Source organism: Pieris napi, chromosome 9, assembly GCF_905475465.1.
Source record: "Pieris napi chromosome 9, ilPieNapi1.2, whole genome shotgun sequence".
NCBI lineage: Eukaryota > Metazoa > Arthropoda > Insecta > Lepidoptera > Pieridae > Pieris > Pieris napi.
The window spans coordinates 3,862,332-3,885,440 of NC_062242.1; the positions used below are offsets into that span (position 1 = coordinate 3,862,332).

Below are 23,109 nucleotides of genomic sequence, written 5' to 3' on the forward strand. Positions count from 1 at the left end.
CTGGAATGAGCATTCTGCATGGAAACGATCGTATAACTTTTCTTCGAGTTCCATACACGTAGCATCTTCCAGAACTAAGTTCGATGGTTGCAAGTCAGTTTTTATTATGATTCGATTAATATCGATTACCATTAGACGTCCTGGCCTAAAATATAATATTGTCAGTAGCTATATAAATAAGGAGTAGTAATAAACAGTAGCTATATAATAATTATTATAATTTAAAACAAGGAAATAAGACATGTATTTTTAAAAATACAACTTAAAAAAATAATATTAATAAAAAAAATTTATAGATTCCAATAAAATTTGTAATACTTAGAGTTGCAAATAAGTTCTTGGTATTATAATATCTTTGAATTTTACGATTATTCCTTTACACTTACTTATGCATACAACCATGCTCAGGTACAATCACACATGGCCCTTTTACATCCACATTGATGTTAAACACTTTCTTCCTACTAACAGCATAAGTTAAAACCGATTTACTGATATTTCCTGCTTCTTCAATAGCCGTGGTAACTTCTTGTAATAACTCGTCAGAACTCATTGAATGGGTTTGAAAGAAATTAATAAGTTCCGTTATAGCATGCTGAAATGTGTAAATTATAAAGTAAATAAGACTATACAAATAGTGATTCATTCATCTTGTATAAGTTACGTCACTTTTAGGAAAAAAATATTTTCTGTTTCACAAAAATTATGTAAATCAGACGTTTTTTTATGTTAAAAAAAAATTAAAATGAAGAAAAAACTATAAAAAAACCAAACAGAGTTTGTCAGGTGTGGGGTTCGAACCCACGCTCCCTCTCGGGAACCAGAGCTTAAATCTGGTGCCTTAGACCACTCGGCCAACCTGACTTATTAAACGTGCTTGAATAAGGAGTACTTATTATTCAAAAGATAGAAATAATATTAATTTTCTATTTATCAATTATTGTTAATTATTATTATAAGAAAATTGCAAATACTGTATAATTTAATAAATTTACTAAATGTTATTTACTCTATATTCCATACAATCACTCGATAAATGATATTTCTTTTTTTTTATTATTTGTTTTGTAGTCTGTCTGTAATCTACAGATTTTCTACACAATTGTGATAATATACTAATCTATTTATTTAACCTATTCCTGAGTGTGAATACTGTCATGATTTTTTTATTAGCTACATAATCAATATTAATTGAATAAAAGAATTTAAAAAATATTACAGCAATATGCCAACCATTTCTTATTTAGCAAAGTTGTAAGTATTTATATTTGTGATATTTTATTTGTAGGAAAGTGCTAACTAATTAAGTTGTAAGGAGTACCAAATGAACATATAAACATCAAAAATGTTATGGTTGTTTATTTTATATCAGCAATTTCATTAAGTTGAATTAAAACTCACCTCAATATAAACCATCTCTAAAGGTTCCATGAGACAAGTTATTGCCAAATCCGCATGATTATTAATCGGGTTTCTTTCAATGTCCAATGCTAAGGCGGTTCCAAGAGTGTTTTCTCGCGCAGTGACCAATAACTGTACCAACTCGCCATCTGACGACACGCCTTCCACAACTATGTTATCTGCTCGAACTGAAAACTGAACATAAAATTGAAATAATAAGATGTTGATGTTTTTTTTGTTTGCTCTAGTGCTAACTGGTATTATCCGGTTTCGCTCAAATATACACAGAAAGTGATTAAAGTGTAGTCACTTTATAAGTGCCACCTTTGAAGGTCATTTGTTTTAATGCCCAGCACATCAATTATGGTGATACCAAAACTGTAATATGTTCTTCAAGAGAGGCACAAGATGTAGGTACGTTACTTATTTTAAGGCTTTTTCGAGATATTGTCAAATATATACATTCATAAAAAATCAAAATTCCTAGAAAGCTAAATAATAAATATAGTATAGAAATTATATCATAAAAACCTTGTATGCTTTAGCAGACAGTCTTGTTTCGAGAGATGCGAGGAATTGAGTAAGAGTAACCACTAGAACTTCTCTATTCCTGTTCATCAATGTCAATGAGCTATTCGCCAGAGTTAGATTTATTTTGTGCTCTAAAATAGAAAATTGTACTGTTATTTTTAAAGGTAAAGACTCTTAATATAGGAACTACGCAAGAAGATAATGTCAAATTCTGCTGAGATATCTGTCACCTGTCCTACTTGCATTTTCAAAGTTGCGTTGGAGTGGTGGAGGCAATATGGAATCAAAAAATAAGATCGGCGAAACACCCGCTAGGCCCCAGTGTTGCAGGGGTCCATGGGCACAGGTTATAATTTTATTCCAAGTGACCCGCCAGCTCATTTGCCTCCGTGCCATAAAAAAGTACTTAATATCTGTTATAAGCTCCACAAATACCTACTTCCATAGGGCTTTCGCAATACTGAGGCATTTACTGAGTAATACCAAACACCAGTAACCAATAGACTTTTTTGCGTCTGTTTCACTCATAATTTGCTATATATTAAGGCAGGCATCAAGTAAAGTGTATTAGGTATTGGAATTATATACGATCTATGCCTTCTAGACAGTTTTTTTCTTGAAGAAGGTGACATAGTACGTAGACGAAATAAATGTAAATATATATCATCCAAGAAAGTATGATTTTATAATACTCTAATCTTACCAATGCATTGTTTAGATTTCTCCTTATAAGGTTCACCCTCCACATATCCGATCAGCTCACAGACCTTTTTCTTCTCGGGACTTGAGAGATGGCTCCACAATGTTTTATTCCTCTCAGTTTTAACGCAAAGCTCAGCCTTCGACTTGACGCTGTCAACTTCGTTCTCAGAATCTGATAGTGGATTCCACCAATCAAATTCCGTCTCTACCACTTCAATTCTATCGGGCTCTTGGTTGAGAAGCTAAAAAATTTTTTTTTATTAACACTTTATTACACACACATATTTGGTACATATACATTCAGATAACGTAAATTAAAGAAGCAACGGGCAGCCATATCGCTAACAAGCAATCTCTTCCAGGCAACCCTAGTTAGGAAAAAGAAATGCTAAGGGTGCAAAAAGTGCATAACTATATTTAAAAAATAAAATTACAGCCTTCTACAATTACAAAAAATACAAAATTCACGATTAAACTGATGGAAAGGAGGTTATTATTTATATAGAAGACTTTTAAAAGACGTTAGAGAAATTAAGACGTTAACTGAATAATAAACCAGCCGCGGACAAAATAAAACTGTCTTCTTGTCCTTACCTCAAACTTAGCCTGTTCCCTCGCAATAACGACCGATATGATCGGCAAGTTATCCTCACACTTCTGCAAATCCATCTTTAATTCTATATCATTTGGACTTCTCAATAGACTCTTATAAGTTTTCTTATAAATATTGTAGTTTTCCCTGTGCTTTTTGATTGCCGCCCAGGTGTAGGGACGAACACGTTGTTCTAAAACCACGTTGTAGGCATATCTCCACCATTTTTTAATGTTTTTCAGTAATGGTACCCCGGGATGAAGATGTCTATATTTTCTGAGGAATATATATTTAATTAGTGTAAATTAATTTATATATTTTTTCTCTTATCGAGAAAGTTAATAGATCAAATGCTTTTTAAACGCTCCCAGGCCATATAGGTAACACAAAAAGAGGTACAGTGGAATCTCGATAACTCGAATGTCAAGGGAACGGCAAAAAAATCGAGTTAACGAGTTTTCGACTTAACAAGAACTGCGAGTATTTTTCGATGTGTAGAGTCGAATTTGAATAACAATTCAACTTAAGTCTTGTAGTATATTTTTTTTAATGAATGAATTCATTCATTGCACGTGTACAAGACAAAAACAAAAAATTAGAAGCCCCAAACCCGAACATTCATTTTGTTTTTATTGGTATTATTTCGGGGAATTCCAAGTAAGCCGTCATTATATTTTACTACGAGTTATAGAGTATAAATATGTATTATCAATACTTCATAGGGAAATAACAATATGTTCGAGTTACAAAGTTAAATAATTCGAGATACCGGGTATTAGGAGTTCAGCGGAAAGAAATGGCAATTTCTTTCGACTTACTGAGGATTTTGACTTAACGAGGTTCGAGTTATCGGGATTCCACTTTATTGTAATTTAGATTTAGTGCAAAGTCTGCCACCTCGGGCGATATACTGTATCAATAAATTATTGTGTATGATATACCTATTAAGCTGTATTCTTCTAAACGAAGCCAGGAGGTTATCAATCGAAAGATACTGCCGCCTTGACAGCTGTAAAGCGCTGTCTTGAAGCACCGCGTCCACCAAAAGTCGTGGGACTCGCGCCTCGCCAGACCGGTTAATTAGAACCTTTACTTTGCAAGTAACTGGTTTTAAAACTGAAATGAAATCATGATAATGTTCTTTAGGTAATGCATTACCGGATATACTTAACATAGCATATTTTTATACTCATGTAGGGATACTCAATAATATGTATGAAAATTTTGTACAGATTCATTTGTTTTTACTGAATTTGAAGATTTGTAGGTTAACTACAATGGAATTTTACACATTTATTCTGTTTGTTTATTGTCGAATATATGTCTGATTCGTTTAAAATTCTTAAGTTACAGCCATGACTGACGATAAAAATAATATTACAATACTTACGAAACTCAAAGTCCTCCTGATGCATCGAGAATTTGTCTAATCCAGTGAGCATATAATGCTTCCAATTATAATACTGCATCGGCGTTATATGGGCTATCTCCCTGTCATCTAACGCCGTGGCTGTTGGATTCCAGTAGAGAGACATAGATTCAATACGCATCATTTGGTATACCGTGGACGCGTTAGCCGGTGTTACCGCGGGCTTCCATTTGCTGAAAATAATAGTCATGTTGATTGAAATTTATCAATATGGTTTTCATGATTTTACTACGACAATATGATAATGCAGATACTTTTAATTAAAAAGCACTGAGTATAATTCAATATGCATTTATTCTTGATACCATTGTTACAATCTAGATTTGCTATATTTTAAAAACATACTAACTTCTCGTGATTTTTTTGCACCTTTGATATTATCATCATCTTTAGGTCTATCATATATATATTATATAACTCCAAACCGAGCTTTTCCCGTAAAAGACGCACACGCCAAAAAAAAACACTGAACGAAAAAAAACCGACGGGTAATTCCCCGTTCCGTTCGATAGACATGAGCACATTTCTATCGAACATGAGATATTTATTTTAATTAAAAATATCGCCTATTGCTTTCAGAGTGGACTGGGGGCCCTTTGTATCCACGGGGCCCTGAGCTGCAGCTCAAAAAGCCCTTAGGTAGATCCGCCCCTGCTTCTAGGTATTATTTTCGGCGCGTAACTGAACAGTTTTGCGTGACTATACTAACCTATTCGTAGTCTCAATAGACAAACTCTGCAAACACAATCCACACGCAAGCGGCCCATCCTTAGAACTGATGGAGTCTTCATATCTCACGTGCACGTTCCTTATATAAATCTGAAGATTATTTACGATCGCTGTAAATAAATTCTCGAAGAAGTTCTGAGGGCCCTTTAGTATCTCACTCTCAGCCTCTAAATCCTGAAGGATCTTCCGTTTCGCTGCTCTTGTTAGTCGCTTCTCGCGTTCTGGATCGAAATAGCTATTAGATATAGCTGGACCGACTAGTATGAGGACATCCTCTATGTGTACAACCACAGGCTGTGTGTACAGACCCGACCATGGTATTTGTAAATTGATTTTTCCAATTGTACCGATTTTCACATCGATTGGGAGATCTAGTTCATACTGGAATAAGAGCCTTGTTAATTATTTTAACTAATATAAAAGTATATGAATAGTACGTAGCTTAAATCTAAATAGGTATATCTACTTATTTCGTTAATATCAGTACAATTTATGGTATGTCTTACCAGAGCTTCAGGCTTAAGCTTTAATTCGGTTAAATTAACATTTCCACTGAAGATGCCAACATTAAGATTTTCAGTATCGAGGTCTTGGACATATTTGCCCAAGAGCCGATTAAGAATACCGGCCACTGCGCCTTCAAACATAGTTTTGATTAGATTTTCACCGCTGGAAATAATAAACCATTAGAATTATAAAAAAAACATTGAATAAATAGTTCATAATTATTGAAAATCTACATCTAATCCAGACTACATATCAACAGAGAGTAAACTGAATGTTATTAAAGCGTACTATCTCTTATCTGATAAACGAACCGATAATCGAAATGTCAAATATTTAAAGAGTACACGAGCTATTGTTTTAATAAAATTAATCCTTCGTATACATGTATCATCCTAGAATATGCCTCTCAGAATTAATAGGCCGGGTGATAGTGACACAAAATAGTGGGACATTTGTACCAGTATGGAGGCTCTTCAGGGGTCTTATTACGCAGTGAAAAAATAAAAATGATGTTCATAACGCTGGTAGCGGCGGCCTAATCGCGTGGGCGTTAGTCGAACTCGTCGGATTAATTAGGGTGTCAAACGATTGTTCCACAAAAATTCTAGTATTTTCCGATAGTCCATAAAGAAATAAGAGGCGGCAGTGTCATGCCATACTTCTCCGGTGTGACTTACAGCCGACGCGAATGCGTCATGGTACAAATGACCCACTATTTTATTTATTTATTAATTTCTTAATCCTACAGCTAACATAAATATATAATAAAAAAAGTTACATTGAAAATATAGCCAGAGATGGAATACATAATATATTTAACTATAAAAAGGTTCAAAAATTTACAAAAGGAAACATTTTGTGTCTCTCGGTATATAAGGAAAAACTGGAACTTTCCATTCAGTTTCCGTCCTGCCCTTCAGGCGATTGACCACCCCGTGACGGCCCAAGCCGAGGTTCGAGTCTCACAGGAGACGCCCTTGCGCTAGTCGCGGGAAAAACGCTCATTCTGGTCGAGCTACGCTCGCCAAAACAGCCCGAGCTGAGCTGTCAAGGCCCTAAAGGCCAACAGCGAGATCCCTTTCAAAAAAAAAAAAAAAAAAATTCCATTCAGTTGCTTTTACCTTATATACCGGGAGACACAAAATGTTTTAGTATAAAACCAATAACGATCAAAGTAAAAAACCATTTGGACATTCGCTCCCAAGTGGGCAGTAATCACGCGAACTGACTTTAATGTTGGTAGACTTCTAGGCACCTAGATTTGAGATAAAAATTCGTGGAAATATCTAGACTAATTTTGTTATATATATAATCGATTTGTCAGATTATAGAGTACTGCCTAAGACCCCCTTTAGTCCGGATTTTTTTACAAAAGAGTACCTTGTAATTCGACAAATCACAGATCTAATGATAAGATTCTATATGTTATATGTAGATACGTATATGTTCTCTGAAGTACAAATCATACTTCATTATATATTATATAACTAAGCAATCAGTAATAATAAATGATAATAATAATCTTTATTTCAGTCGTGGTGCGTACAAGTTATAACTTCTTCAATAACGTATTAGCGACAATTTTCAATAAATATTCAATAATAAATAATGGACCGTGTCGAATTCCAGGGGGCAGCGGATTAGACAGGGGCCGGATTATCGGGGGTCCACTGTATATATGTATAAATACAAAGACTAACAAATAATAATAAAGTATACTCGTATATATATTTTAAAAATATTTAACGAATATTAATTCTGATGATTAAGGAGGAAACCATTAAAATGGTAATGATCAATTAAGTTAAAGTTCACGGTTTAGGCACGCGCAATATCTGATATTATGTTCCCCATCTCAGGCTAAATATAGATTCAAGACCAAGGACGAACTATCGACCTAAACCTTCAGGACCTAATATAATAAAAAAGGATTAGGATATGCGCATGAAGAAACACCTTGCAATTACTTAATAAGAAGAGAAAATTAAATAGATTGTTCGACTACGAATAAAACACTTGTTACTCACCGCCCGTTACATGACTTTTCCCAAACACTGGAAGATTAAGACCTCTTAATGACGTCAAGACCTCCGGAGGGAACGAATGTTTTTGACATGATATGTCAACCAATATTTAGGTACTGCGGGCTACGCAGAAGCAAATCGAGCGCATGCGTAAAGGCTTCCTAGGTACGGCAACCAGCAAAGCAGATATTTGGGAATTCCGTTATGCATTCCAAGGATTCATCTTTGGTCAATACTTTTATGACGTAATAACTTTAATTATAACTATCGAAGAGTATAATTTCATGTGGTAGGTAATTAAATATTAATAACTCGTATACTTTACTAGACAGTAATTTATAAATGTAGTTTAAAAAAAAAAGGATTGGACGATGGCTATTGACAAATTTAAACAGGAATTTACCCCTACCCTAAGAGTAATATAAAATTCTTTAAAATGGTATATTATATTTTTATATATCTTATATTTTACGTAATATATAGGTAGATGTGTCTTTATCCTTCTGTGTATCATTTTTGTTTAGCTTACAAGCTCACCCAAAACACAAACGCCACTTAGAATAAAATGAATTTAATATATATATATACATGGGTAAATAAAACATCAAACATACAATTCATGTAATTTTAATATGATATAACCTGAACACACTACGAAATATTTTTTGTTACATAATTATTAAAGTTTATAAGTCTATCTCTAACAGCAGTTTATGGTGACCGAGGTAAAGAAAGGCAAGCGTTGCAAGATCCAGTCGGTATCTGAGGTTCAAAGCAATCAGACGGGCAGATGGGACAAGACGCTGCGAATTGACGAGGATACTCGCAATGTGGGGCTGATGACCATTGAGATGCTTCACTGTTCTGTAAATTAAATTATAAAGAAGATAAATAAAGAAAATTATAATAATCAAATTATTTCGTAATATTTTTTTACAAATGATATCAACATTTACCCGATAGAGTGTGACGTAATACGATCATACGACCCTGTATGTATATTATCTCAAATAAAAATATATTAAATACCTTTTTTTAAGTTGTAAGTTTTATTATGTAAAGAGTATAATTTAATCACAACCAATTTTATAGTTAATAATATTTAGTAGGTCTTTTATACCAAAGGTAATTTCTTAGGCAGTATTAATGTTTAAAGAACTTTATTTCTCATTACAAAAAATATTTTTATTTACATGAGAAATTTAATATTATATACAAACGAGATACGTCGCCATCAGCTATCCCAATTTTAGTCTAAGGGGCTCATTCTGATGGGTATCTATAATGCCTTTTTGAATTGATTAAACACGCTAATGTTACGAACCTTAGACGGCAATTACGTATTACCTTTATAAAACTTGCAAGCGCACACTGCATCACATCATATGCAGGACAGCCAAGGTGTATTCCCTGTGCGGGTAGTTCACCACTCAAACAGGTCTCTTTCACATTCTCAATAGGGGCAGACCACGCCGCTTTCTGCTTAGCGAAATCATCAAGGTAGGCCTTTATCTTCGCTTTATCTACATTTTTGCCATCCATCCAACCGGATTTCTCAAAAAGGCATGTCATTCTTGCGCACTAAAATGAGTCAAGCAAAGGAAACTATGAAAAACATTTGACAATCATCAATCGATTTATCCTTAGCTAACGTACAAGACGGTACAACTGTCATACGTTAAATAGTTATGAAACTTACATGGGGAGATTGGACATCTTTACACTGTTCAGCCATTTCTGGTTTTACCACCTTGGGCATGTTAAGGCAGCTGAAAATCTGAAAATGGTTAGAGATTGTACAAAAACACAAATCTAATATTTATTTAAATCAATTCGATACTTACAGCTCTGGGTATAGGCCCACAACGAACTGGTGGAGTCACTGGAGCCTCTGCTTGACATAACTATACAAAATAATTATTGCTTTATTAAGACATAATTAGTCACACTAAAACGCTTTAAAGGTTCCTCTAAATTCTGAGTGCTAGTTTCGATGATTTCTTTCCGAATCTTTGTTCCATTTTAAGGCCAGACATTCCAGTTCCTTCAACGGCCGAGCATAAAAACTATGAGTATTAATTAAGGAAGGAAAATTCCATTGACATACAGTCATGAGTCAGGGTTCAAACGCAAGAAACCTCACGGTTGGGAATTGAATGCAGCATTCGATTCGTAGTTGCAATACTTAATTTATAATAATCTATCTATCTATACTTTAATCAAATAAAATTTGCAGTTTTAAATTTTCAACATAGCAGCATTTAATTATACTTAATAAGATTACAAAAACACATACCTGCAAGCCAACGCAAAATATAGTAAAAATATAGAATAGAAGCATTTTAGGACCGATGTACCGCCTGATTCACCAGATACTAATGTACTGCAATTGTGCTAATGGCTTGATATAGGAATTACACCTAAAAGGTCAGACGTGATTGTCAACGGTACGAAAAACAAACATCTTTAGGATGATTAGACACTCTGCATAATATATATATAACTTTTTACTTAATTTATAACTTTCTTCTACCGTCTTTCCAAATAAATATCTTTGTATGTTAGTAATTACTTTGTAAGATTTCTAATCCTCGTTAATAAATTTAAGCTCAAATAAAAAACCTACTTTAGGTAGTTCAATTTTTAATAATACTCCAAATTTTTCCCACTTTCACCCTAAACAACTTTATTTAACGAATCTTTCGTTTATAGCATACATAAAAAAATTTAGCTGATATGAGGATTTCGAAATATGATCTCTCGTAGACAGCCTAAGAGTTCATTGATCAGTATAAAAATAATAATATTATTTACAATTGACATTGTTATCTAAAGACCACAAAATTAACCAAGTAACAAGAAATATGGATAAAGTTGAATGTAATGACAAAATTAAGTTTGAATAAAACAACACACATACATTTGAAAGAATATTTTTATTACAAAAATTTATAATAATTCTTACAATAATAAGTAATATAAGTATTCTTACTTTACCTAAAATAAACCAAACATTTCTTCTGATGTTTTTTTGCAAAATATAAATCAATGTAACAAAACATTCTTACAACTATTTGAGGAAAATATGACAAATTTTTTTAACTGAGTTGTAGACTAAAGTCAAGACAAACATTCGCCCACACAATAAATTTACTACGTAATTTATATGTCTACAAAGTATCATTCAAAACATTAATTAAAAATCATGTAAGCATGGAACTATTTCTTGTTTATTATACATACCATTTAATCCTCATCAGTCAAATCAAAAAAGTCAACATCTAAAATTGGTGAGGATTCTTCATCTTTCATTAAGGGAGGAGGCTTAACTTCAAAATGTGGATATTTTGGATGCCACCATTCATATATATTCCACTTACAAACTGTGTCCAGTACAACATGACGCAATGCTTGGAAATTTGAAATTGCCTCGGGAGGACTTCTAAAGCCCAGCTGAAGTTTGAGTCCTGGTGACATATATGACAAACAAAAACTTGATAAGGTCATACCCATCAATGGTGGAATGTTGTAGACATGCTTGCTACAAATCTGTAAGAAAATATTATTTCAATTATACAATTCCAAGTTTTTATAATATTAACAATATTAAAATAATAAACTCAGACTACTACTAAAGCAAAAAACGAGTTTAGTAGAGTAAATTTATATATGGTCTACAAAAATAGATTTTTTAACAAAAGTCAGTAAAATTAACCTGAAGAACTATGTTATCTTCTTCAGGATTAGCACAAACCCTGCGTTCATCTTCAAATGTAGTAAGTGGCCTAATTAGGCTCTTCTTAAATTTAATGTATATATTCCAGTACAACTGACCCTTGGAATACCAAACGCTGACACACTTTTGTTTTAACAATGTATGTGGTGGTATTTTAAACGCCTCATACTGTCCAGCTCTTTCTACAAAGTCACCATATGTATAATATAATGCTCTTATTACTCTTTGACGCAATCCATAAGCTCTGTAGGTCTCATCAATATGCAATCTTTCAGGTAAAAGCTTGTGGCCTTTACAGTAACGTCTATATATTGAGTACCAAAAAGATTCTCGTTTAGTTATACAATAAGTTGCTTTGTTGATAGCAGAGAAGGTGGGAATGTCTTTTGGTTCAATAAAAGCAGATATCAAATACCATACAATTTCTGGATAAACTAAACCATTATCAGTTTGAGATTTATGAAGGTTTTTAATTTTCAACTTTTTTTTATCTTTCTCTTCCTCATGAACATTATTGTCTTCATGTTGATTCTCTTTTATCTGCTGAGAAATTGATAATTCTAAAATAAAAAATTACAAAATATGTTAGAAATAGGCAAAAATACAATCCTTTAGAAAAAACCAACATGCAAACCCAAACTTAAAAAACTTTTGCAATTAAAATCAGTGTTATATTTTATTCAAATGAACAAACAGTACACGTACACGTACGTTTGGCCTTTTTTTGTCCTTTTTTCTTTGGCATGACACAGAAGCTCGTAACAAGTTAGAGAAATTTCTAACTGGAATAAAGCAAATTGATATTTAATTGAATAATTGGACTTTAAAGTTCAGATACATAAAACTGATTATAATTTAAAAAAATATTATAGATCACAGAGTACATTACTAGAACTATGAGGGTGATTGGTGGACAGTCAACAGTGAACAGATGAGAGAAGAATAGAGATTACAGACCTAGTACCTACTGGTGCGGCGCTCTATGATCTACAGCTAGTGATGTCACTAATAAATAGGTATAGTCCTTTTCATGAAAGAAGTCCCCCAGACGCGGCGCTGCAATCGCATGACGTAATGTTGCCATTTATGAGTAAAAAATTTACCTATTTTATTTACATTTAGCAGATGTAATTTATCAAATAATATTATTTTCTGCATACTTCGATGAAACAATATTTCTGTTATGTAAAAAGTATATTTTTATTTACTTATATTAGCGGTGTTCTACCTACTTACAGGGAAAAGATGAGAAAATAGGGTAAAGAAAAGCAATCCAATTTTTTTATTTAGAGTTTTATTGCATAATTGTTGGGTTACAATTTTTTTCGAAGTACACTCCGCTGTTATACCTTCTTTTGTAATTCTTGTTACAGTTTTCTCTGACACACCTGCAATTAAATTATGAACAATTAAAAATAATAGTAACTTAAAGTTTATAATGCTTATGTAATATGTAATATATGTTTTAATTTCAGTTACCTAGTTTCATCACGTTATGTGTTTATTCAATTTTGTCGCAAAAACGAATTTATATCATAAAAGTCCCACCAATACAGCAAAATATTATTAAATGGCAACTCTAAAAAGTACCTGTTATGGCGGCAACTCTCTTCCGAACATTGTTTAGTGGTATTAAAACACCTTGATTCTATACACTATATAGTGCTTTTCATGAAAGAAGTCCCGCGGTGATTTTTGGAACTAAATTTGACAGGTCGGCAATGTTGTCATTCGTCGATGTTGTCAAGTTCGTTTGTTGTGGTAGATTTTTGTGAATTTTTAACTAGCTTAGTGCATTTTAAAGATTGAGTACAATGCCAAAAGTTGTAAATAGTTCGGCTCGAGAAATGATATTAAAGGTGAAAGAGTTCTGTGAAGCGGAACATAAGAATCAAGGTGTTTTAATACCACTAAACAATGTTCAGAAGAGAGTTGCCGCCATAACAGGTACTTATTAGAGTTGCCATTTAATAATTTTTTGCTGTATTGATGGGACTTTTATGATATAAATTCGTTTTTTCGACAAAATTGAACAAATACATAACGTGATGAAACTAGGTAACTGAAATTGAAATATATATTACATAAGCATTATAAACATAAAGTTATTATTATTTTTAATTGTTCATAATTTAATTGCAGGTGTGTCAGAGAAAACTGTAACAAGAACTACAAACGAAGGTATAACAGCGGCGTGTACTTCGAAAAAAATTGTAATCCAACAATTATGCAATAAAACTCTGAATAAAAAATTGTATTGCTTTTCTTTACCCTATTTTCTCATCTTTTCCCTGTAAGTAGGTAGAACACCGGTAATATACGTAAATAAAAATATACTTTTTACATAACAGAATATTGTTTCATCGAAGTATGCAGAAAATAATATTTTGATAAATTACATCTGCTAAATGTAAATAAAATAGGTAGGTAAATTTTTTACTCATAAATGGCAACATTACGTTATGCTATTGCAGCGCCGCGTCTGGGCCCTGGGGGACTTCTTTCATGAAAAGGACTATATAGTCAAAGCGTGTGAAAATCTAAATGACTTTTTGACGATTAATATTTTTAAAAGAGTTGAAAGCCAAAAACGATATTATGATTATTATTTACGCTGTATTAAGATATTTTTAAAAATATTTAGTTTTTATTTAATATAATGCATAAGTATGTGATTGTGTCCTATCGTTACTTTTCTAATTAGTTATTACGTCACTATTTCATGTGAACTAGTTTAATACCAATAGGCTATATGACAGTATGGAAAATAAAAGGGTTATTAAGAGTAAACTATATAAAACATTGATTAAAGAGCATTATGGAGTAAAAAAGCTTGAATTAAAATTAAAAATATTATATATTGCTTTTGATTCGTCAGTCACATGACACATTAGTGTCACAGATTAGTTCAATCGACCTGCAACTGTCTAACAATCCTTATACTATCTTGGAGTTTAATTTCGTTGGAAATGTTTTTGATAGAAATAAGAAATGATAATTAATGTAAAAAACTAGTTAACGGGTTTAAAGGCATGGTACTTCATAGGGCCTGGTGCAACGCATTGTTCGTAGAGGACCGTTCTATGGGGTTCTTAAAACTATGACTTTTGAATTTTTTTCAGGTAAATAAAATAAATAACAAAAAATGTTCCGTACACTTAGGTTGGTTGCAAATTTTATACGTGATATGAAATATTATATCGAAAACTTCCCCAAGTTTGCAGAACTTTTGGAATTTTTTTCACGACCAAAACTTATTTTTAACAATGTTCCGGACCGCAGAGCAGGTTGCAAAATTTTATAGTTTGTTTTAATACCACTCCCGACCTTACATCAAAATTTGAAAACTTTTGGAATTATAATGAATTAATTGTCTTGACTGACTGGACTACATGGCTTGTGGCTGTTTCACTTTCTACTATATCATAATAATTAAATATTTTGGCATATAATATTATTATTATTAATAAATAAATAATAATAGGAGGCCTTGGACTGGGTAAAAAATACTGGCTTACTTAAATATAACTTATTAAAAATATTATTCATTTTGTAATCATATCACTTAATTCTCAATGGAAAAAGCGGTCAACTTTATATTAATAAAGTTCTATAAACATTGTTATAATTATTTTTAACTGGATCGATTATTTTTATAATGTATTACAATCTATGACTGTGACAGCCAGAGCCAAATTTTTTACCTATTCTTATTCGACATTCGACTGATTTTTGATGACTGACGTTTAAATTCAAGATGGCAGACATGCCGCTTGAACCGCGATAGTATGGAATCTTAAAATTTTACATTGTAGGTGTGTCTTACTAGATTATCGAACTATAATGCATGCCAAAATATTGACTGAAAGTTTATACGAATATAAAGACAATGTAAAAGAACGCTCGCGTATTTTGTGCGCTAGTTTTAGGTAACATTCGTGCCGAAACTGTAGTAAATTGGTGATTAAATCTTAGCTGGTCATAGTAAGTGTGTCGTGTACGATAGTTTTTCTTGTTTCATGGTAAATTAAAATGTGGAATATGATGTGCGACGTGATGCCTACGATATCTGAAGACAGTATCAGTCAACGGAGTTCTCAATTTTCTGGCGAGGATGCGAACTTCGAGCAACTCATGGTGTCTATGTTAGACGAAAGAGATAAGCTGGTGGAGAGTTTGCGTGAGACACAAGAGCGGTTAGGTGATACAGAAGTACGGCTGAAAGAAGTTGAGAAGGAAAGAGATTCATTGCACCGGCAGATTTCAGCTAATTTACCTCAGGTCAGTGACTGTAAACTATTTTAAGAATACGTCTTTATTCTCGATTTGGATGTTTTAACGACCTTCAATGCAAATGCTAAACTCCTTGTAAAATATTTCGCCCTGTGAGATAACGATATCAATGTAAATGAACTGATTATGTCTGAATGTTGAAAGTATGTTTGCCTTATCAGTGGTTGGTAGTTAAGCAAAGATTTGGCAATTTTACTGCTTAAATTAAATCACTTAAAATTTTAAAAAGCGAATAGTGTTGTACAAATTACTTAGCAGGACTCAGGTTGGAATTTCTTATAGGTCTAAATAATATATTATGCACAATGGACCTTATGAGAGTCTAAGTGTGGAAACTGAGACCACCAACCATTAGGTCTAAATGATAAGTTAATATAAAATTTCATATTTACAATTAATTTAATGAAATAAAAATCGTTTTTAAGGCTCTTATATAAGAGGTTTTATGTTAGATATTGTTTATGAAAATGCAATTATGCTCTAACATCATGACTATCTTCTCTGTTATTGCCAAGGACTTTGTGTTCAGTGTTGTACGAAAGTCAGAAAATGGAACAGTTTCCATACATAATGATATAAACCTTTATTTTTAATTAAGATAAAGAACCTATAAACATTAATAACATCTTATACAAACCTAGTTCTTAAGATACTTATTTACTAATAGAATGTTTGTTACTTATCATTACTTGAAATAAACTTATATTAACATTTACAATCCATGTAAAGCACTTGAAATGTTTATTTATGTAAAATATGCAGGTAAATGATAATAAGACAGTTTCTTTTTAAAATATGGAATCCTTAGTATGTGTTAAATTTATATTTACTAATTATATACACAATAATATTTATATGATAAAGTATTTTTTATTTAATATTAATTAATAAATAGTATAATTAACTAATTATTGGTGTAAGTTAACACCACTTTATCTGTTCCTTGGCTTTCTCATCTACATATTTCAATTATCCATACAGATAACCTTGGATAATTTAAATATGTATTTTTTATAAGGTCCTCCTTTAATTTAGCTTATTAAACAAAGTTGTTCATATACTTATTATAATAAAAAGTAGATGAGAATGAGTTTGCCAAAGCGCACCCTAATATGAATTAGGATTTAAAAAAATATTTAATTTTAATGAGAATATAGTGAGTAGGCTGTAATAGCCAAGTTTCTTCAAAGTAATTCTTATCAGATAAGAATATTTTCAGCATAGGTTCTGTTTGGTTTAGGTTTGCGTTTGCTACAAGCTGTTTTAGTATGATTAGTTAAAAATTATTCAATTATTATTTGTTAGATATATATATATATATATATAAGTTCATATATCAGTAGTTGAACATATTTTTATACAATAAATAAAAAACGTACTATTATTAATTGGCGAAGTAGATATAGTATAAGCAGGTCACGAACCCACTGTCCTCAATCGCAATGTCATTGGCTATGAGTGTCGTGAGAAGACACGGCTGACTGACGACGCACCCAGTCCATTTGCGACAGTGCTTTGATGATTTTTTTAATCAAACGTTATTATAAAAATTAATTTATTATTCATTGCTGAAGTTAAAGAAACCTAATGTAAGTCGTTACCTTAAACATTATAACTAACTATTACTAAGTCTGGTCAATGTTCCTTCGCGAGTTATCTAACGAATGTAAGTTAACATAAAGAGCACGATCACATCCGTGTAACAATAACTCTTTACCCGACACTGGCACAGTTGGCAGGAAACGTGGCTCGTTTGTAATTTCCCACCTAATTTACATCGCGCCGGAATCCAGGGCGGCTTATGAAAGAATATAATCGAAATGTGACAACGCATAAAAGGACTACAAGTGGGACATTTTACTAGCTTTGTAAAGAAACGCTGGAGGCATAATTGGAAATCCTCTTTGTTGTAAATTTGTCTAGGAAAAGAAATAAGATCATCATCAGGTCTTTAATTACATTATTTTTTGATTTGAGACTTTTCATACGAAATGTTTTACGTTTTTGTAAAGAAATCTTCCATACAAAGGTGTTAAAGTTAAATTAACCAGCGCAGTTTTTCCTTGTCATGACAATCGTTGTATTTGACTTTGATTATCTAAATTAGCTGTATCCTTAGGCAAAACATAATTTTACTACCACATCGGAAAAGGGTGAGCCGCAAGTTACAAACTTGTAGCAAAATGTAATCTTGCCTGTCGTAAGATAATCAGGGCGAAACCTTCCTTCAATTTCAAACAAACATTTAATTTATTCGCAAAGATAAAATATTGTGTGTTTTTTTATTCAAGATTAAAAATATATACGTATAAAATATTTCATACGTATTCGTATTGTAACACAATCCAGTATTATCTAAAACGTTAAACCATTTATTTAGGCATAAAATCTCTTATTTAGTTACTGCTAAAAAATGCTCAGAGTTTATATACATATTATTATAATACATTGTTACGATCTATTTTAAAATGAATAAATGTTATTAGAAAGGGAAATAAATGTTGAAGGAATGAATAATTACAATTTTAACGTTCCTGATCTACAATTCTCAATGTTGATCCAAATACGTAACTGAATCACATTCCGAATATCTGTTAATGTTATCGGGAAATTCAGTTTATTGTTTTATTATACCTTGATTCCGTTTTTATTAAATTGTAAAAAATACAACCTTCAACCTAAATAAATTATTTCATCAATCACATTACGCTCTCTTTACTCTTATAATTTCAACTCAGAAAGACCTAATTCTTTAACGCTTTGTACGATCCTGGTTCCATTGTTAATTTTGTGCTTTTGAATAAACCTTTATAGGCGTTCTCAGCTGTATTTATGAGATAAGTTGGATTTAATTCCTACCAAGTAGGTCGTTTCAGCTAGATATCCATTGTAGAAGTATCTTTCTAGAAACGAAATATAGGAATAATTAGCTAATAAATTATGATAAAGCTTCTGCTCTAGCCCAGATCTTACGCGGATTACCTGTCGTATGAAACACGACTCGTTTACATTTCATATCACAGTTTTTATATTTTTAAGTTTGCCTTTATTAATTGACCTTGACAACTGCAAGGAATTAACAAGATGATAATGACTATTAAATCTACATTGTAAATATTTGGTATAAACTAAACAGAATTTCATTAAAGCATTCCAAAACTTTGTTTCGTAAATGCGAATTTAATTTAGATAACGCTAACCACCGTTCTTTGAAGCTCACATGCTTTAGATATAGAGGTGGTATTTATTTAATATCATTATCATATCATGAAGTAATAAGTAGCTTTTCTTCATCTTTTCCTTTCGCATAATGCTTTGATATTTATTCGCAGGATACTATTTAAAATTTCCAAAATGAAAATAATTATTATAACGGGTTATAAAAAATAGACTAAGTCATATTTTCTTCTTCCTCTAGTGCCATCTCCTTGCGAAGGTTGGCGATCATGGCTAGTTTAATTTTGGATGCCGTGCTTCTAACCAATGACCTGGTGCTTAAATCATAATTTCCTTTAAACTAAAAAAGTCTTATTTCCACATTTAGTTTAAAGTTGTCTTTCGTATCTTTCTGATAATTTGTGTGTTTGTTGTGATAAAATGAGACAAAATAGTGCGTGCGGCTATACTACCGTGTAATAAGACCAGATCAGGTTATTCAAGGATGATATAATATAATATAATATTGGTATTATTGTATTAAAAATAATTGGTATTATTGGCAATTGTAAATATACACAGTATAATTATCTTGCCCTTCAATTTAGTACTCTGTTAGAACAACTTTACTTTTCCTTTTTATCTTAAGTCAAGACTACACGATCTAATTATTTTACCTGATTCCGCAACATGTGTAGTAATATCAACGTGGTGTTTACAAGATGGTGTGTTATATTTAAAAGGGCTTTCAGCGCCGGTCGCTGTGGCGACCGCTCTCCTGAATTAATGAGTACCTGCGTCCGCATTAGCGGGCAACACCGAGCGGCTTAGCTTAATGTTAATAATATTTATTCTGTATTCATATCAAAATATTCTGCATGTGGTAAAAATATCTTGCTCTTAAAATCAGGAGTACCAATATTCATCGACTTGTTGAAACTTTTTTAAGCTATTTGAAAACTTTTCCTGAGAATCAAACCTGAGATGGACTTTGAGACCCTATTTTTAGGGTAGGCGTCAATGGCCCCGCCTCGTGTACTGTAAATGAATTGCAACCATAATTATGAATTGGAATGGTTCACAATTATTTAAAGCTTTGAGGTATAAGGGAGCCAAAACAGTTATGGTTTATTTACGAAAACTTGTGGTTATACTCAAAGGTACCATTCAAGATGGTTTACGAACGGCAAATGCTGCGTTTGGGCGTTTTTACCTTTTTCTGATACTCTAAGTTCAAAATAGTAATACTTGAATCCTCAGTCCTACTGTGAGGTAATGTTGCTCTTAAAGTAAAATTTGAAGAAAAAAAGGATTTTTTTATCCTAACAGAAAATAAAAACCTAGCGATTCGAAGAACTCTTCGGCATTGATTTGAAACCTGGAAATATCACTTTCGAATACTTAATTTTATTTTCGGTTGTATACACTTACACAATGTTAATTGTTTTTTCTCAATGATCATACTACTTAATAATGGAACCAAAATCAAAATTCCTGCATATACACAGCACATAATTTATCTTCAATTTCTCGAGCGAAATATTTACTTTGAATTGTGCTAAACGATACGGAAATAATAATTCATGGCTTGTCATTAAATAAACGGAGTTGGGTGGTGCTTCAGAAAAACGTGAAGAGATATTATGATTAAGTATAAATGCAGATAAGGTCACGAGCTCGACATCCTACGCAGGAAGTCTGCTCGGCTCGAGAGGTATTGATTCAGCTATTTATAACCACCGGTCCATCGTGGAACCCTAATTTGTTTGAGCTTCACTGTTAACGTGAAACATTTTGTAATCCATAATTTAACTGAACAAGTATCACGGTGCAACCTTGGTTCAAGAGTATCTTTTCGGTACCTTAATATTAATTTTCATAATTTAGCTTATTCTACCGAAAGACTAGACGTTTATTTAATTAATTACCAATATAACGATACATGAACAACCTGATTATACTATAGATATCATTTTATCATTGTACGTGTGTATGTCACTGAACTCCTCTTAAACGGCTGGACCGATTTGAATGTAATTTTTTTGTATGCCTTTGGAGGGCGCCCTGGAGGGTTTAGATTCACAAATCAGCCCGGCAGATGGCGCTGCAGTCGGTACTTTCATACTTTGTTTAATATCCTAATCGCTTCAAATATCATGCTAACCGCTATTATACATATAAAAAGGGTAAAAAATACATTCTTGGTTTAATGTTTAGTCGCTGTTGAAGTCAGTTTTCATTATAAAAGTATGATTATGTTTTTAAATGAATTAAATATTAATGAATAAATGACTACTTGATATATTATATATATATTATCTGCGTTAAAAAGCTTGCATGTAATTTCATAGAAAAGTGACATAAAAGAGCGTATTCAAATATTACTGAAATGCCATCTGGGAGTCGAGGCACATACAGCGTACAAAAGGATACTCACGGCCTGAATAGGCCTCTGTATGTATTGTGATCTCTATTCGAGGCTTGAAATTAAAATAACTTGGATGTTGCTCTCTTTAAATACTGGAGGTAGCGGTCATCTGATAGGTCACCGGACGTTGTTCCGCTCAGGTAATACTTGTTATTTAAAGTATATAATGTTGTGAGACAAATATGGATTGGGTAATCCCACAATGTTTGGGTATTATCCTCTTATAGACCTGATAAAGTATAGTGTTTTTTTGTAAATTACGACGATTGTTAATTTTTGACGATATAACGTCGAACGAACGACGATTTTTTATGAGTCGTCATACCATAGATTCCATTTTTATATTTTTTTTTATAGAACTGAGGGCAAACGGGCAGGAGGCTCATCTGATGTTAAGTGATACCGCCGCCCATGGACACTCACATTGCCTGGGCTCGGAAGTGCGTTGCCGGCCTTTTAAGAATTGTTCCGCTCTTTTCGTTTCGTGTTCTTCCCACGAGAGTTTAACTGCGTGCTCCTATTGCACCATACCTACTGCTAATAGAGGACATTTTTTTTAGTTTATATATTTTTTTATTGATAAAATTAATGACGCAAAGATGCCATGTGGAACATGGTGTAATGGTTGCAGCTCCTTACAAACATTTTGTAAAACAAAAAACTTGGCGATTAAAAAGAGTGGCGGAGAGTTTATTGCCAGTTCTCCTCCTCCGTACTACGCCCTTGATTTGAGAACTGGCAGTAAATGTAAAATTAGAAGCATTTAATATGTATTTCTTTATTGACGTTCATAAGTGTACATTGTGTTAGCTAAATATATAAATGATTTTGAATTTTCTTGATGGACCCTTCAATGGATGGAGTCGAATTGGTTCGAAAATACATAGGTGGGCAGCTGGTGGTGCGCTGTACTACTGAAATACTGTCATATCCTTGACATTTCTTTGATGCATCGTGATATGAAATCTAACATTGTATTCTGATTTCTGACGTAATACCTGTATATACCGCAAATGTATTGCGGTAAACGTTGAGGTTAATTAAGCGAGATCGAGTGGTTACTACTATCCACTTGCATGTTTATGTAATGTTATTCTAGGTAAAGTAGTATTCCTTTTTTTACCTTCGATGGTTAGCTACTCTGAACCAAAGGGGTTATAATATACAATGACGTTACGTTTCCGTGTTTTGCTTGATTGTGATTGTTGATTCCTCATAGTTCTCATAATTTACACAAAATGTTAAATATCTTACCTATTTCATAGGCAGTTACCCTTACGGTATGATGTCAGATGGTCTATAAAATGGACCGTAGGCGACGTTCGTATTTAGGCTAACGACATGATAACATAGATACTGATCTACTAGCAACTGTCAGTAATAGGTTTGATTTGCTTCTTTTTGAATGAGGTAACATTCTTGTACTCAATTTAAAATATAGTTTAATAGGTAAATCAAATATACGTGACCATGCCATACCATGGTTAACCTGCCCTCATCATTAGTAACGCACTGTTCTTATAATTTAGTTACAAGGCATAGAAGGATCACCATGGTTATAAATGATAAATAAACGGCGGA

At 32.5% G+C, this 23,109-nt stretch overlaps 4 protein-coding genes and 1 non-coding gene across 14 annotated transcripts in view; 1 reads left to right on the plus strand and 4 right to left on the minus strand.

Moving 5' to 3' along the window:
• Positions 1-8,025, minus strand: part of LOC125052244 (vacuolar protein sorting-associated protein 13A-like) — a 36,360-nt gene extending 28,335 nt beyond the window's left edge. For both annotated transcript variants that reach the window (XM_047652961.1, XM_047652960.1), the window contains exons 1-11: positions 7,919-8,025; positions 5,891-6,053; positions 5,365-5,765; positions 4,617-4,828; positions 4,168-4,342; positions 3,229-3,502; positions 2,636-2,876; positions 1,933-2,063; positions 1,402-1,596; positions 387-595; positions 1-145 (exon numbers count right to left, since the gene is read on the minus strand). In XM_047652961.1, coding sequence (XP_047508917.1) covers positions 1-145; positions 387-595; positions 1,402-1,596; positions 1,933-2,063; positions 2,636-2,876; positions 3,229-3,502; positions 4,168-4,342; positions 4,617-4,828; positions 5,365-5,765; positions 5,891-6,031 — 2,124 coding nt within the window. In that variant the 5' untranslated portion in view covers positions 6,032-6,053; positions 7,919-8,025. The remainder of the gene's footprint in view (positions 146-386; positions 596-1,401; positions 1,597-1,932; positions 2,064-2,635; positions 2,877-3,228; positions 3,503-4,167; positions 4,343-4,616; positions 4,829-5,364; positions 5,766-5,890; positions 6,054-7,918) is intronic.
• Positions 781-864, minus strand: Trnal-uaa. Its single transcript has one exon. It is a non-coding gene; the product is annotated as a tRNA-Leu (tRNA).
• Positions 8,026-8,526: 501 nt separating the features above from the next.
• Positions 8,527-10,335, minus strand: LOC125052247. Its single transcript, XM_047652966.1, has 5 exons — positions 10,212-10,335; positions 9,760-9,819; positions 9,615-9,692; positions 9,263-9,496; positions 8,527-8,779 (listed from the first exon to the last, which is right to left on the minus strand). Exons 1-5 carry the CDS (start codon positions 10,254-10,256, stop codon positions 8,627-8,629), a joined length of 570 nt encoding a protein of 189 aa, XP_047508922.1. The 5' UTR covers positions 10,257-10,335; the 3' UTR covers positions 8,527-8,626.
• A 497-nt stretch (positions 10,336-10,832) lies between these two features.
• LOC125052246 (putative transmembrane protein 183BP) lies at positions 10,833-12,470 on the minus strand. Of its 2 annotated transcripts, none has more exons than XM_047652964.1 (3): positions 12,363-12,470; positions 11,631-12,211; positions 10,833-11,464 (listed from the first exon to the last, which is right to left on the minus strand). In XM_047652964.1, exons 1-3 carry the CDS (start codon positions 12,394-12,396, stop codon positions 11,162-11,164), a joined length of 918 nt encoding a protein of 305 aa, XP_047508920.1. In that variant the 5' UTR covers positions 12,397-12,470; the 3' UTR covers positions 10,833-11,161. The 2 variants fall into 2 exon arrangements, with proteins under 2 accessions (XP_047508920.1, XP_047508921.1); XM_047652965.1 differs by having other exon boundaries at positions 11,329-11,464; positions 11,750-12,211.
• Positions 12,471-15,384: 2,914 nt separating this feature from the next.
• LOC125052177 (liprin-alpha) overlaps positions 15,385-23,109 on the plus strand; it is an 86,670-nt gene continuing 78,945 nt past the window's right edge. For all 8 annotated transcript variants that reach the window (XM_047652820.1, XM_047652822.1, XM_047652823.1 and 5 more), the window contains exon 1: positions 15,385-15,932. In XM_047652820.1, coding sequence (XP_047508776.1) covers positions 15,684-15,932 — 249 coding nt within the window. In that variant the 5' untranslated portion in view covers positions 15,385-15,683. The remainder of the gene's footprint in view (positions 15,933-23,109) is intronic.